Genomic DNA, 17,384 nt, shown 5'->3' on the forward strand with positions numbered 1-17,384 from the left:
TTTAATGCCCACACATAGTTCTCTTCGAGCTCATCTTTCAAGAAGCAAAAACCAACACTAAAAGGAGCATTGGTATAAGTTTGTCCGACAAAGTTCAATATCAGCATCTCAAACTTGTTGGTTTTGTATGTGCAATCCATTAGAAGGATTTGATGAGAGCACCGTGCCAACATCACAAACTCAGGATTAGCCAACAAAAGATGTCTTATTCGTCCTTTCTCATCATCATCGTGGAAAACCGAGTAATTATTCGCCTCCCCCAAATGCCTTAATTGTTGCATTTCGTTCCTTTGTTCCCATTTCTTAGCCTTCAATTTTGTTCTTGCGTTGTAGATGTTAGCCAAAGTAGAAGCATTTTGTGGGTTTCTTTCCTTTAAGTGAGCGAGGATATCAACGGTCTTCATACGAATTTGTGTCAGTGACTCTACGATCTTCTCTTCTTCTTTGGTAAGGCGTCCAGCATACGAATGTGATAGCAAACTCTCCGGTATAGGGTGGTTATGACTACCGCATACAACTTTCTCCAAAAACCACCTTTTTGCCGCGTTCCTTTTAAATTGAAGCTTGAAGGGGCATCAAGTCTTCTTAGTGAAAGTAGTTTTCTTGCTCTTTGCCTTTGCTACTTGCACGGTACCCTTTTTTGCGTGACTTCTATATTGTCCACTACACTCGCAAACCATTTGAAAGGCACTTTCACTAGTGGTACCATTACAAACTATTGTACACATAATCAACTTGCCTCGTTCTCTAGCTCAATGCTTTGCATCATATTTTTCCTCCCATGTCTCCTCGGTTAAATAGTGAGAGCTAGAATCTTCGATGAGAAGTTGATTTGCTAAAGGTTGTTCATCCATTAGGGGAGGTACATCCACGATCTGGACAACAATATACCCACATTAGTCTAAACAAGGCAATAAAACGAAAACATATATAAAGCTACGGTTGAACACGACACAGGAAACACCAACCGTAACTGAGATACGGTTGGTAACTACAATCATTTAGAAACCGTAACTTAACTACGGTTGATAATGGTCCTCCAGTAACAAACCGTAAATAGGGTGAAATGAAAATGAAAAAATACAAAGAAATATACGGTTGGTAAAAAACACAGATAACAAACCGTAACCAAGTTACGGTTGGTTTCGATTTACACATTACCAACCGTAAAGAGTGCAGTAAATACTGCCATGCACATGATGAGTTACGGTTGGTAACTACTAAAGGACATATCCAACCGTACTGGACTTACGGTTCGTCTCGAAAATTTTCTACCAACCGTAACTGGTATTATGATTGGGTTTTTCCCCAAATTAAACCAGTTACGGTTGGTATTGGATACTTGACGAACCGTAACATACAGTTACAGTTGGTAACTAGCTAATTACCAACCGTAAGTTCTTCTGAAATTTTTAAAAATTTTATTTTTTTTACGTACTTTAGAGAATTTTAAGCAACAAAAAGCTATTGGGAACTAGTTTAGAAGTATACCTGGTGATTTTCAGTGCTGGGTTCTTCACTTTGTTGGATAATTTCTTCAATTGGTTGTGATTGACCTTCATCTTGGGTTAAAACATCTCTACCATCTAACAAATACTCCATATCAGGATATTCATCAAGAGGTATGTAGTATTTGTTTTCTTTATCGTATAGAGATTCACCCATCTCAAATTTGCCACCAGAATCACTAATTTTGGTTGAGTGAATCAAAATCTAGGATTTCACAAATATCACATAAGTTTTCTTTTTCTTCTCCTCTAAACTTTTTTTTATAACTCTAAAAATCTGATTTTAGAGTTATTATAAGTGAAAATTAATTATCAACACTAATCTTGATTATCATCACTAATCTTAATTATTAATAATAAGGGTTAATTGGTTATTTCCATTTTTTTTTGATAAGGGGCACTTGAATTACCACCTAATGACCCTTTTTGTCTTATTAGGTTTGCCTCCCCTCCAATGAAACCACCCGCCCCTTTAACAGGATTGTTGATAAATTGGTATTGGTTTCTGTGAGTACTGATGTTTCACATACATTCTAGATGATGCTAGTGAATTTTTATTTCTATTCCTAGTTTCCTGGCTTTACACTTTGTTTTGTTTTTTGGTGTCCTTATCCAGAGTACGGCAGTCCTATAGGTGAGCTAGATATCAAATTTTATGTGGTCTGGACTCTAGGGGCACATTCTCAGTGCAGTTAGATGTGCAGCATATATGCACAAGGCCACACATCAATAGGGCTGCACACTAACCGCACCGTAACCGCAAACCGAACCGTAACCGCATCGAACCGTTAATACAACGGTCGGTCACGGTTTTCATTTTACTAACCGTTAGATCTACGGTTCGGTCAACGGTTTTATCCATAACTGCACATTAACCGCACCGAAAAACCGAAAATCTATAACCATCAATTTATAACCATTTTAATCCTACCCTACATTCATTGCATATAATCAACTAACCCTAAAATCAACACTAGCTCACTTTTCCAACTCTCTTATCTTCTTCTTATCTTCTTACAGAGAACTTCGACCTTTTCTCCTTTATTTTTTTCTTTCACCTCCTTCTTTTATTGCAGAGAACACTTGATCTTCACCACAATCACCAACTCCTCTCATTCTTCTTATTTGATTAATTCTTTTTCTTCTTCTTGTTCCCAACCATCTGCAGCAACACCAGCGCCTGCACCACCACCTGCAACATCATCAGCGCCACCGCCTGCTACACCACCAGCACCACCGACTTTTTATTGGGGAAATAAGAGATTGATTGTTTGAAGATTATAATTTTAGGGTTCATAGAAAATTGATTTTCTTCCGTGTTAGGTTTCTCTGAGGAGATGATATTGATCTCCTCTGTGTTGATTTAGGATTTTTAAGAAAATCGTATTTTTATTTTTAATTTTATATTGTTTTCTAATTAGATCTGTGTGTTGGGTTGTTTGAGGAATTAAAAATTGAGATGTAAAATGGACTGATGAATCTCTGTTCAATTTGTTTGAGAAAGTTAGATGTAAAAATTTCTATCAATTTTAACTCTACCAAAAACCGATCAAAAACCGTAACCGACCGACTCAACACGGATCGGTTTTATAACCGAACCGATTGTAACTCGGTTTGGTGACAGTTTGAGAAACAACAACCGTGATATAATCAGTTAGGTCAACGGTTTTGGCCATAACCGCACCGAACCGCACCGTGTACAGCCTTACACATCAATGGCATAAGCATCCTTGAACCATGAAATACTGGTAAAGAAGAAGAATATCTTCCTCTATTTTTTTCACAAAATTGGTTAAAAAGACCAAAATCAACAATTCCTGAGTGAAAAGGACATTTAGATTTTGATACTGTTTAAATGGACAAAAATTTAAAAATAGTCAGGATGTAAACAGTTTTATCCTACCCATTTTCAAATACTTTTTCTTATTTTTAATTTACATCAGGATGCATCCAGTTTCATCCTTACTATTTTTTAAGTTTAAGTCAGGATAAATCCAGTTTCATCCTTGCTATTTTTTTGGTGTTCATTTCACCCATACAAGTTTTTACTCGTCCATTTGAACCATGTTTTAAATATATTTGGAAAAATGACCGATTTTTCGTTTTTCTTTTTTTTTTGTTGATTCTGTTTTGAAATTGTGATAGAGGATTAAGAGGAAAATGAAACCAGTATTAAAGAAAGAGGAGAAATACTAGCAGGCATGGTGTAGACTGCGACCCCTTTTCTGATCCTTTGATTGAAACACCCAACCATCATTCCATCATGCCCTCCCCAAAGTTCATATCCCTTAAACGAGAAAGCATGACAAATAAACAGGACAGGAACCGATGCTTATAATAGGTTCCGTTTTAGGAGGTTGCTATAAATATCTCCTTCTATAAATATGCGTGATAGTTAGCAGGGAAAAATACGGTTTGGTCCAAAAATCAATCCAAAGGTATAGTTTAGTCCAGTCCGAGTCAACTAGGTACAAATTAGTCCAAAAATATGAAAAGTACACTAATAACCCTCATTATTTACTATTTAGTCCAAATATTTGTTTAGTCCAAACTGACTCATGATGATGTCAGCACTTTTGAATAATATAAAAAATAATTAAAAACAATTTATCTTTTGAACCGCTCGTCCAAAATCGACAAACTTTATATATTTGGAAAGCATTTTCCGAGAGCTAAAAAAAGAGTATCCATATGACTATATGATTTTCATTTTTTAAGTTTTTTAATTTACATAGGTGTGTACAATTATGTACATCGCCCGCAAAGATCCAAAAAATCCAGAATCCATGATAGCCAAACTGCCACCTAATCCGCACAGACTGGAAAAAAAATACCAACCATGCCAAGCTCCAGTTGGATAACATCAAAATTTGCAAAGTTAAGTTATAACCTTCATCGAGGAAAAAGAATGAACATAAGAAATCGCAGCTTGACAATAAAGTGATTATCCTTTCACCAACATCCACATAAGAAAACAAAGCAAGAAAACAATTAAAATAAAAATTTACTCAGTTCATGGTCAGAGACACAATCCACATGGGCATTATTACAGAAACTTAATATGGTTTCCAAACATCCCAGTACAATGATTCATTGCACTTTACCAAAAAGAATATTACTAATGCACAACAGATCAATCATACTCACAGCCAGACTTACTTTTTAAATAGAAGTATATTGGTGCATCAATACATTCATCCGTGTGAAACATTCCTAAAACCGATCCTTCATAGCCACAAACAAACCTACTTTTTCATTGAAAATACGATGGTGCACCAATGTGTACACCCCTGCAAAACATGTATAAAATCGATCATTCATATTCACCCTTGGGCACACTTTTTCATGGGAATTATACAAGTACATCAATGTGTCACCCCTGCAAAACATGCAGAAAAACGATCATTCATAACCACACACAAACCTACTTTTACATGGGAATTACAGAGGTGCACCGATACGTACACCGCTTAAAACATGCATAAATCTAATCATTCACAATGGTACACAAACTTATTTTTTCATGGGAGTTACTTCCCACAGGTACAGTACACCGTTTTAAAACAAGTGAAGCGTACTTTTTCATAAGATTTACACAGGTGCACCACTATGCACACCCCTGTAAAACATGCACAATACCAATCATTCATATTAACAATAAACAAGTGTAAAACTATATACACATTAGCTATCTACATGTGTATAATTATGTACACTTTAAGAATCAATATGTTATTTCATTAAACGAAGGTTGTACTTATCAAATTCAACTAAGAAAGGCTAAAGCACACAATCATGTTATCAGTTAGGACCAATATTAAGGTAGGAATCATCAAGGGAACCAAAGTATATACAACTAGAACAAGTACCTTGCACAGTGTTGCATTATCTTGGGCTGCAAGCATAACAACATAAGTTGGGAACTCATCCTTATCATCTTTGACCTTCATTACACCTGCAGTTGGGATAAAAAAAAATGTTGAGAACTTGAGATACTAACAGTGGTATGATTTTTGTTATTTGTTCCACGGAAAAATACACTGATGCATCAGTATTTACATGCATGAAATGGTCATTCATATCGACTTTGTGACCTGCTTTTTCATGGGAATTACATTGGTGCACCTATATGTACACTCCTAAAAAATTGGTGTCAAAGGTGCAGGGTATTATACAGTTATGTATCACTTATAATCAACATGTGTACAACTATGTACACAATAACAATCAACGGGTGTATAACTGTGTATACATGAATAATCAACAAGTGTACAACTATGTACACATGAACAATCTACATGTGTCCAACAATGTGTACAGGTGGTTAAATTATTCAACTCATACTAATAAAATATTCATTAGGAGTTTAGGAACCTTGCACTTGTCAACCAAGTATACAAAATGAAATATAATAAACATAGACAACTATCTCTAAATGAGCTAAAACAAAGAAGCAAGAAAATCAAAAAGAGGTGTACAACTATGTACACGTTAATAATAAACAGGCGTATAATTATGTATAAATTAAGATTTGACGGGCGTAGAACTATGTACACATTAAGAATCAACATGTGCACAACTATGTGCACATTAGTATTCAAGATATTTTCATCCACAAATACTATTCAGTTGATGAAATATAGATACAAAGATCATGTGGTCCTATAAGACAACATCTATGCATATGCTTGTGAACTAGCCTGGTTTTTGTTCCCGTTAAACTTATACAATTAATCAATCTTATGTTTTCATCTTTATAAAAAAAAACAAAAAGTAGCTTAGAGGTTTCATTTCTAGTTGGCAAGTCTTACAACGAATATAGTTAACAAAAGGTTTAACACCCATTCAGTCTAATTTTCATCAGAAACAACAAACCAAACCTATATATACAGCAAGTACATTACCTGACAGTCTGCAAGCGATTGTTCAAGTTCCCTAGGGAAGTAGGAAAAAACAGCTGCTCTTACCATACGGTGAACAAATGACGTGACCTACATAATGAATCATAATAACATGGTTGCAACACATACACCTCAATGCAGCACATAAGAATCATAGAGAATCTCCCAAATTAAGTATTTTCGAGAGATGCACCAACTAATGGCATCAACGTAGTTACACGACCAATAGTTCACAAAAAATTAAGCATCTGCGAGACTTGCCCCCACAATTCTAAGGCACAAATTTTTCCTCGTCAAGACAGTTCCAGTGAACTTTTTCTTGATGCCAAACTTCTCTTCGACACCAAAGGATGCGGATACATATTTGAAATTTAGATTCTCAAATGGTTGTACACATGAGGCGATCCTTGTATCACGACACTTTCAAACACTAAATTAAAATTTCCATTGGTTGCACCACTTGTCTTGATAGGCTATATTGATCCAAATTAACTAAGTTAAATAAAATATTAAAACTAGTTAATTGATCAATCCACTTAAATTATACTAATAAGAAGTTGGAAAAGATTCCCATTCAGAAACGACATCTAAATATATAGTCAGACATTTTGAAATTAATGCCCCCATCTTCAATCCTATCAGCATTTTGAAAGTTTCCGCTGAGAGATGCTCAAACAGTCCTGCTCTAGTAGTACTAGCCACAGTTTGCAAATACTACTAAAGTTGTCATGTTTAAACCAGGTGTATTATTAGTAGTTATCATCATATGCATTTAGACAGACAACACTAGAACTTCATTGGGATGAAAAGAAAAAACCAGTCCAACAATACCAAAGCATAAATCCAAGGAAGATCCCAAAATAACATTCCTAAATTCATATAAATACTTCATGTAACTGTGAAAGAGATAACAACTAGTATTCTTAATCAACCCAGAATCACCAAATGAAAAACCCCAAATTCAAGCTCCCCAATCCTCCAAATTATTGTGAAAGTAAAAGCAATCCCAAACAAATCAATTATAAGTTAATAAAAAAGATGATATGCCAAAAATTAGAGTGAAACAAGTCATCATCAATGGTTAACAAAAATATGCAATTAGTATTACTCAATTACTTGCAAATGTTAAACAAACTAGAAATAGAAATTAGCGTAGGTTCAAAATCAAAAACAAAATTACTTGAAATAAAAATTATGATTATTCTTGATTGAGATTCATTCCGACATCGATACTCAAGGAACAAGTCCATGCTGAATTGAAAGGGTATGTACAACACGAAATCAATGATTCTTACACAGTGTATAAAGCTCAAAATCAATTACTTACAGTCACCCACTTGAACTTTTGCAAACCTAAAACTAAGGTGACAATAAAATCTGGCTCTAAAATTGGAACCAGTTAAAAAGAAACATATCGACCACAAAATCATAAAATCTACCAAAATTTCCATGACTAATACATCAACAAAAATCCTAGTTTCACAATCAAAATAACTACTTGTCCACATGATTTACTTTCTTGGTATTTCCATCTAATATCGTAGTACTACATAGTAAATATTATACATAATAATCTATTACTCATATATATACAAATGAAATCCTAATTAAAACAATTCAAAACTAACTCAAGAACCCTAATGAAGAAGCACATATCTGTAACCCAATATTCCTGAATCGTTCCTCGGCAATGTTCATACTAAAAGCACGATGTCTCTTAGAATTAATCTGTCTCCTCTGAAATTTCTTAATACTGTTAACAAATGAGAAGCGTTTTCTAGTTCAACAATGAGATTAAAAAATGAATCCAGCATAGAGACTCATCGAAGGACTAAGGGTTTGCAGCTGAGAAGAACGACTAAATCCGACAAACCTCCTCCAAAATCTATCTCGGTCTCTCTCTATTGCTCTCGCTCTTTCTATGAATCTCTACCGAAATCAGAGATCTATAATTCAATTAAAAACTCCCATAACTCTAAAGGCTAATTTTGGTAGTGGAAAAATTCAGGAAATTATAAATCGGTGAGAGTTTGGATTAACTTGTACGAAATTTGGACTAAATTGTCTGGGGTGGGTGAATTTTCGATTAAAGAGTACTGTGCTCAAAGGGACAGGACTAGAATGCCCAAAGCCCAGGAAAAAAGGGATTAAACGTCAAATTCTACTAGTTAGCACCTATATAAATACGCCACTCTAATGGTGTGCCTATACAATTATTGAGACCTCTGCCGCACATCGAGTTTCTAGGTATGCATTCGCTCCCATAGTTTCGCTTTGTTCCATTCACTGTTGTTTAAATTTCAGCGACTCCATGGTAATTGTTATGGACTTATGACATATGCATCAATGATGGATATTATTGTTAATAAATTACATAGTTTTTGTTCTAACTTGAATCTAGCAAGATTCCAAGTTTCTGTCAGCGTTGGTCGCTTATGTTGATGAGTGCTTACAATTACAAAACACTTTTGATTGTTTTTTTGCTTGTGCTTTTGATCTGAAAACTTTTAATATATTTTGTGTAGGAGTCAATAACCAGAAAATATCAATGGAAGAATATATGGCTGAAGCTGAAGAATTACATACCAGTGAAGAGATGGACTGCAACGTCGAACCGAAGATAACTCTTAATGGTCATGTTTCACAAGTAGATGCTGAAATGCCGAAACCTATTCAGAAGGAGGAGATGATCACTCTAAACCCTGTTATTTCGCAACCACAACTAGGAAGCATTAATGATGTTGATGAAATGGCGAATGTCATTAGAAGAGTAGAGATGATAACTTTGAACCCTATATCCTCAAAACAACATCCAGGACTAGGAAGCAATGATACTGATATTAAAAAGTCTAAATTAAGGATAAGAGGTTTGGCAATTAAAAAATTAGACAGAATACGCAAGAAGCACACAAAATTGGAGCATGGCTTTAAATCGTTAACGAGAAGAGTTGATTCGTTAAAGAGAACTGCTATTCCAGCCAAGGATGATGTTGCAGAGATAAATGAAGCAAGCAAGAAACTTCTGCGGAAACTTGAATCCATAATGGAACTTGTAGAAGAACTAGCAAGAGACCTTGGAGAAAACTTGATTCCACGAAGGAACCTGTAGAAGAAGTAGCAAGACAAGTATAAAGTCGCCAAATAAAAAAAGGACGTCGAAGGCTAAAACAGCAACGAAGACGGTACAGTCAAATACTTGCACCCAAAAAAAAAAAATGTCTCCTAATAGGCTCACTAATTAAATTGGCAGAAGTAGTGATTTTTAAATTTGATGATTTGGTATATTCTAGATGATGCTAATGGATTTCGAGTTTGATGTTTCATTTCATATTCTTAGCTTTTCACTTAAGCTGTGTTTGATAACAGAGAAAGGAAGAATCAGTTTCCTGGAAAAGACTTTCCAGAATTAAAGTTAAAACATATTTTAGGTCACGTTTTTTTACAATTTCATGAAAATGGATTTTTGACCAAACGAAGGAATACAAGTTATTTCTATGGAAAGATGACTATTTCCATGAAATTAACTCCTACCAAACACAGCCTTAGTTTTGTTTCTTGAATCTCGTCTCCTTTGGGATGACAGCAAAATTGAAATTTATCAGAGTTGGTCTCCCAACGGGGATTTCAGCAAAATTTGTAATCCGGGATCCAGGGGCACTTTGTTAGTGCAGTTAGCTGTGCAGCATATAAGCACAAGGCACGTTAGCCCTAAGCAGATAAGTACTGGGTAGGGTACTTGTGCTAAAATTATTTGGGATACTGATAATTCTTCGGCTGCCTGCCAATTATCCACATAGTCATTGTTTATCAAAATCAATAATGATTTACCGATCAAAATAATTTTCCACCTGTAAATTACAATGGAAACAAGATTTTGATCCAAAGCGGATGACAAGCGTAGCGAAACTCTGCAACAGGGGCGTGAGTGGGCAAATGAGAGACGTGAAAAGTGTCCCGCGAGGCTGCCTGCCATGAAAAGAGATCTGGCTGGTGTACAGAGAGAACTCCCCCCTGCTGCCAATGGCTGAAAGGTCTTGCACCTCTTTAGGTAAGACAGATGGATTGACCTAAATTACCTAATAGAAATGAGGTAGACACGTTACCATTTAAGGCACTGTAGAGTGTCAATGTAGGAAATTAAGCAAGACTGTAACAAAGAAATTTGACAAAAAAAACATCAGAGATATTAGTCAAATGTAATCCCGATCCCAAAAAAGAAAGATACAAAAAAATAGCTGTCTCTCATTCACATATTTTTGTACTATAGAAATTGAGCACCAAAGGAGAACAACAGTTATTCCTGTTCCTAAGAAAACACTGCCTATTCGTACTAGATGTAAGAAAAGAAACACATGTGAAGGCCGCAGATTTTTCACTTCCGAACAAAAATACCCGTAATAATCGCAGATCATGGTGATGAAATGGCAAGGACGGAGGGATATAATTCAAGGAGAGATGGAGCAAGAATAAAATCCAATAAACCAGAGGTTGATGTCAGGTATCAATCAGACAGCTGCTCCTTTCTGTTTAAGAGTGATTTTATCCCCTAAACTGAGGGCAATCCCTTGAGTCTTGCTCCTTATCCTAATGTAACCGCTCAGCTTTCCGTCAATTTGCTTCTCAATGCTCACATTCACTAATGCATCCTCTCCAAACACACTCTTGGCGTATAAGTTCGCAGCTAGGAACCCACAGTCACCATCCAGCGCAGACCTACAACAACAAAAAAAAAAAGATAAAGATAAACCACAAAAACATGGAAGAAAATGAGAAAGGAGATGATGTACAAATGATTTTTTTCTCCTTTAATTCGTGTATAATGGGAGGTCAAGACAAAATAGAACTCACGAATTAAGAGAAATAAAACTTACGGAGCAGTGAGGCACTTCATGTTAGTGGACTTTATAATGTGGTTCAGGAACTCCTTTTCATCTTGAATGACTGTGTTGACAGCCACCTAAATTGCATATAAGTAGAAGTTAGCCCATTACAACTAAGCTCCAAGCTAAACACATTACAGTTATCAAGGACGCACAAGAGAAAATATTAAAATTTCAAAACTAAGATATGGGAAGAGAGAAACATGGAATGATGTCATGTACAAGAAATGTGGCTATCCTATTTATATACCCAAACTCTATGCGGATATTTTTAAGTTGGAACAATTGGGTGTCATTAATTATTTAATGGTCATAAGACCCAACTCAAAAGGAAGACTACTTCTTCAACAGAACCACGTAAACACCTAATTCCCAGTAATCAAGTGAAATGCCTTGTAAGAATCAAATATTCAATACCTACGAAAACTAAGAACAGACATAAGAATTACCTTGTTTTCCCATTCGAACTCAGCCCACATAGTTCTAAATGCAACATCAGCACATGTAGCAGGAGAGATGTAATCCATAATATCGATGTGTATATCATTAAGAACTACAACTGTTCGCTCCATCACATTTGAAGTCTCATACACAATGTTCCCGAATATAACCCCGGTTTCAGTTGAAGAGACCTTAATGTTGGCCCTGATCTGCTTGCTTGACTCTGGAGCTAGTGTATAGTTTTGGGGGCGCTCAACAAGTTTCAAGTCACCCATGGTAGCCAACTCCAAGCACAAATTCTGGAGGGTCTCCTTTGTACGGTTGATCACAGTGACATCAAGTACAATGTCGTAATGATGAACTGTAACATACGCTTCAGCATAAACAGGGTCACTGAATCCTGTTAGCTGAAGAATGCGGTTTAGCTTGTTGGCGTCATCTCCATCTTTGGTGAATTCTCCAGTAGCACGTTTAAGATCATCTTGGACCTCGTCTTCCAACTCAAGCTGGCTCATGCCCTGAAATTTTTCCAAAAGTCACGAAATGAGCATTTGATGAAAACTAAGAAGACTTACATGAACTATTTGAAAAGCAGGCAAATAAAAAAATGTATAATACCTAAACTTACTTAAAGTTGGGTTCAGAAAAATTACAAGGAAATAGTACTAAAATCTCTGAGCATGTCTGAAGCATAAAAAGACCCTAACAAACTATTTTTCATCCATGCAGCTTTGATGGCAAGAGTGGTGGAACAACAAAGCCCACATTAACTGTTAAACAAGATCAGCTTCTATGGTGTAAACAAACAACAGGAAGGTATCTCAACCATATGCGTAAGCATGCCATACAAAAATCTATTCTAGTACATCAGCATTCTAAATATGTGAACATATGTGCCTACAGCAGCATCCTAAGAATTGCTAATTAATGAGAGCATGTTATCATATCTTATCTTATACTCATAAGTACTTAAATAAGTACTTAAATGGTACATATGATATCATTAGCCACATAATCATGCAGTAACCTATATCTACACTTCCAGAATCCAGATACACTTTTACATACATAAGAGAATCAGAACTGTGTTGGTTTACCTTCCTACTCTTTAAATGGTAGAAGTCAATAAGATCATCTGGTTGTGCATGAGAAATCTGAGCCTTAGCTTTAATCTCTTCTGTTTCACGGAACTGCTTATCTGCAAGCATCTTGACAAAACTGTCACGGCATGACTGTAACCATATCTTTCGTATCTCGTCTCCGGTATTGCAGAGCAATCTTATGCAAAGAACAATTCTATCATATGAGTCATTGTCAATTGGGTGAGGAAGGAAGGAGGACTGTCCAAGTTGCAGCATAGAAACCATGATTAATAAAGCTTGAGAAGATGCTTTGTTCACTTCTGGTTTAGATGGTTGAACCTCTTCCAATCTCAATATAAGCTTTGTCAGTGTACAAGCCACGACTGCTCCAAGGAAAAAATCACCAGTAAGAATTAAAGACCTCAAATTGCCAGGAGAAGCCAAGGATCCTTGAACAAGAGTAGGAGGAGATATGGCAGTTTCCGAGGCAGCACTCTGAGTAGCATAGGTACCATCGGCAAGAATTGCAGGTCTCCTAGAAGATACAGTGATAGAATTTACTTGCTGGGATGGTTTTGAAGTATCTGTGCCATCTCCTTCTTCATTCACTGTGAAAAAAGGCAGGTCCCCAAGACATTGCTTGATGGTAGCAAGCCCACTCTCAACTTCAGAAAGTGAGAGACAGTACTCTCCAATGATCCAGAGAGCACAAGAACATACACGTGCTGCACGTATCTGGTAGAATGTGTCCAGGAGCCTAGTTATAATTGCAACCCTAAGTTTAGGGTTGGTTTCAATAATCTCACGTACAAAAACGACGACATCAATAGCTGAAGCTACATTGCTATCACCCAAGAAATCCATCAATAAATGAACCACAGTGCTGGCAACTTCAGGAAATTTGATGGCACAAGAATGAATGGCTTGAACAAGCATTTGACGGTATTCCCCATTCTTCTCAAGCTCAGTGCTTTGAGTCTTCACAACTTCCTTCTTCAGTGCTTGAACAACTTCATCAATATTTCGAGGAGTTATCAGTTCAAGAGCAATATCAATAGTCTTCCTGCGAATATCCAGATTAGGGCTTGCAAGTGCCCTGAGCACATCCATGATCATATCAACCATAATCTCTCTGTGAGAAGTCTTGAGCTCATTCAATCGATCGAGCACAATAAGCTTCACATTGTTATCGCTCTGAGATTGTAGAAGTTGGCAGTAGGTGTTGGCAGCAGCCCTGATAGCCGTTGGTGCAGATGAAAGTGAAACAAGGGTTCCAGCACATTCGTATATAACAGCATTAGAAGGTGCATTTAACAAGGAAATAATAATCTTAATGTATTTCCCCTTCTCTCCACGATTAGTTCTGCAAACCTTTCGGATCAATTCCAATACAACCATCTGAAGCAACTCTCCCCATTCAGGAATGCTATCAACATGGGTAAGAAGGTAATTAATCGCACGTTCTTGAGCACAAGTGAACAACATAAGAAATGCATTTCTCTTCGCAGATGGATCTTGCTCAGATGAAAGAGCTTTCTCGATCATCTCAGGAGCATCAACAAGAAGCTGTTCACCTTGAGGAAGTTTATAAATAGACATAACTGCCAAAATTGCGTTTCTTCTGATAAAAGGATGGCGATGTTCCAAATTTGACAGTATAGACGGGATCAAAGGCTCGATGATTTCAGTCTCATTCAAACGACAAAGAAATCTAAGTGTAACACCACGTATGTATTCATTTGGATGCTGAAGATTATTTCTTAAATTCTGACAAATCAAGATCATCTCAGGTAAAACTTTTCCTTTGGAATCAGTTTTATCAATAATTTCTAAATAAAGAAGTAACAGTTTCTGAATTGTATGATCTTCTGATGGCAAAACATAACGAACAATAGTTATGAAGAGTTGAGGAAGTGTTTCACCATTTAGTAATAACATCACTGCTTTTTTCATTGCTTCAACCTTTGCAACAACATCGCTTCCTTCTAATGATTCTTTGATTTCATTAGCAAGTGCTGGTGTTCCCTTGTCGAAATGAATCAACAAACTACAAGATTTCTCCATCTACAAAATCAAAACATAAAAATAAAATTCTCTATCAGATCTCAAACATAATGTTAAGGTACGACCCGATTCTTTAATCCTTAATTTCACAAAATCCATATGCAAACAATGTTAGCTTCCACTAAAAATCATCAAACCTAACAAAACACGAATCAACTTGTTACAAAAAAAATTCAATTTTTTTCTTAAAATCGGACAATCAGATCTGATCAAATCTACACTAAATTCACTGATACTTCTGAAAAAGCTCTGTAAACTTCAGTCTCAGGATTCAAAACCTAACAAAATGTGACCAAATTAAAATCAAAACCTATGAAAACGTACCTTGTAATTCGATTACCCTACAAAATTGAAATCCGTCGCGAATGTAAACCAGATCCACTGACTTGCATATGAAATGCGCTATTAAAATAGAGGGAAATCTCAGATCTGAGAATTTTGGGCAAGTGGAAGAGTATGGAGAGGTGAGGAAAAATGGGAGTGTTCGTCTCAGATCTGTGAATTTTGGTATCCAGGTTTGGTTTATATCTGCTTCGAAAGTTACACAAATAGAAACTTAAATACTTGTGACCTAAGAAAAAATTACCTTTACTTGGTAAATTCCATGTTTTTTATTTTCACACCCAATGCTTCTCTAATTAACACCAGCTTTTTTTCTTACACTCCGTTTACACTTCTAGCCCTTAGAGCATCTCCAGTGCAAGGGTAAAAGGTCTTAAAATTGAATGACAACTAGGATTTAAGACTTTTTGCACCAAATTTCCATCTCCAACACAAGGATCAAGGTCATAGAGATAGATGACATGACTAAGTGGGGGTAATGGAGAAAGGCTAGATAAGACTTTCTCTATGACCTTGGGTCTTAAAGCCACATCATCATTTTGTCTCTACATTCTAATAAAGTTTGTTAGATAATAACTTGGGGGTTGGAGATCAACTCAAGGTAAAAAAGTTTTATATTTATCTTTTTTTGTTATATAGTAATGACCCACACATAAAAATGTGTTAATAAGACCTCCACATAGGATAACCTTGATCCTTTACATTGAAGATGTTCTTAGTAACATTTTGTGAAGAGCGAGAAGAAATAAGAGGGAGCAAGCAAAAAGATGTTTTTTTTTTTTTTTGAAGCATCAAGCAAGAAGATGGGAGGGGGGGGAAACCTCATCGAGGCATGAAATATTCGGAGAAATTATTTTCTTTCTTATTTTAGATCGTATTTTTCTTCTAAGATATGTCAGCTCCTATCTTTTGTTATCTTGTCCAATATTTTTATTTTATTTTCAATATATTTTCATTTGGTTTTGCATTACCATTCTTTCAATTTTTGTAGCTTATTATCGGGATTACAGTGGAATAAAAGGTAGGGCTGAAAAAATGACGAAATAGGATCATGAAGCAGTAATCTCCGCACCTCCTTATCCAACAAATTCTAGTAGTGGCTAATATGTTTTTGATTTAATTAGTGTTAATGAATTTAATTAGCATCACTAATTAATACTGGTGTTTATTGATTTGATTTATATTTTATAAATCAAAATTATTATTCTTTATTTAGAAAAGGGAAAAGGAGAATCTTTTTGAACTTTTTTGAAATCTATAAAAAAATATGATGAAACATATCCTCAAAATGGTCAAGAAACTCATACTTAACTGTCGTTATAATTTTGTTTATTTTACTCTGTTAAAGTCCACGAAAAATTTATATTTTTCCAGTATATACGACTGGGAATAAAGAACGAATTCCAAGCCGAAAAAACTATATAATGCTGGAAAAACATTACATCTCAGTTGTAATAGACACTTTACGGCTGTGAAATAAAGAAATCTCAACCGAAGGTACTAGAAATTGCTGGGAAAACCTAGCCTTAACCCAACCTCTGTTGTTGTTTTTTATATGTGTGTGTGATTATGCGTTTTAAGTCTTATTGTTGGAATCAAGAAGCACTAGAAGTATCATTAGTGGGAAACTATATATGTTATTTACTTTTCAGTAGTTTTTCTTTTTTAATTGAACTAACACATATAGTTATCTTCCTGATAAGTTCTTGATTATGGTATAGTCTTTGTCTTCAAAAAAACAAAAAAACAAAAAAACACAAGACTTTGAAGATTTGACTATTGTAGATCTAAGTGATTATATATCTATTGCGATAGAACTATTGATTTGGCAATGATAACAAACTCCTTTTTGTGAGACAAATTATTAGTGGAATCAAGTGCAGATTGTTACTATTAAAGATTAAAAGGATTGGAGACTTGATTTTTATTTTATTTTTTTAGCGTGAATATCTGCTAGACTTGATTATTTAGGACAATAAGTTTTTTAATTTGGAATATATATATATATAATGCTTGTAGAAGATCAACAAGTTGTTTGTGTTCTATCATAAATGTAAGTCATTTGGTCGAGTAGATCATTTCGATAATCGTAATACTTGATCGATCTTATTGATCAAGGACTTTCAGATTTGATATATCTTATTGATCTTAGTATCGTAAACCTGA

At 35.4% G+C, this 17,384-nt stretch overlaps 1 protein-coding gene across 1 annotated transcript; it reads right to left on the reverse strand.

Moving 5' to 3' along the window:
* Positions 1-10,541: 10,541 nt before the first annotated feature.
* Positions 10,542-15,398, reverse strand: LOC113299364 (coatomer subunit beta-1). The gene is made up of 5 exons (XM_026548382.1): positions 15,201-15,398; positions 12,828-14,876; positions 11,739-12,248; positions 11,281-11,366; positions 10,542-11,122 (listed from the first exon to the last, which is right to left on the reverse strand). The coding sequence occupies exons 2-5, from the start codon at positions 14,874-14,876 to the stop codon at positions 10,915-10,917; spliced, it is 2,853 nt and encodes a 950-aa protein (XP_026404167.1). The 5' UTR covers positions 15,201-15,398; the 3' UTR covers positions 10,542-10,914.
* Positions 15,399-17,384: the final 1,986 nt, after the last annotated feature.

Source organism: Papaver somniferum, chromosome 7 (assembly GCF_003573695.1).
Source record: "Papaver somniferum cultivar HN1 chromosome 7, ASM357369v1, whole genome shotgun sequence".
Classification (NCBI taxonomy): domain Eukaryota; kingdom Viridiplantae; phylum Streptophyta; class Magnoliopsida; order Ranunculales; family Papaveraceae; genus Papaver; species Papaver somniferum.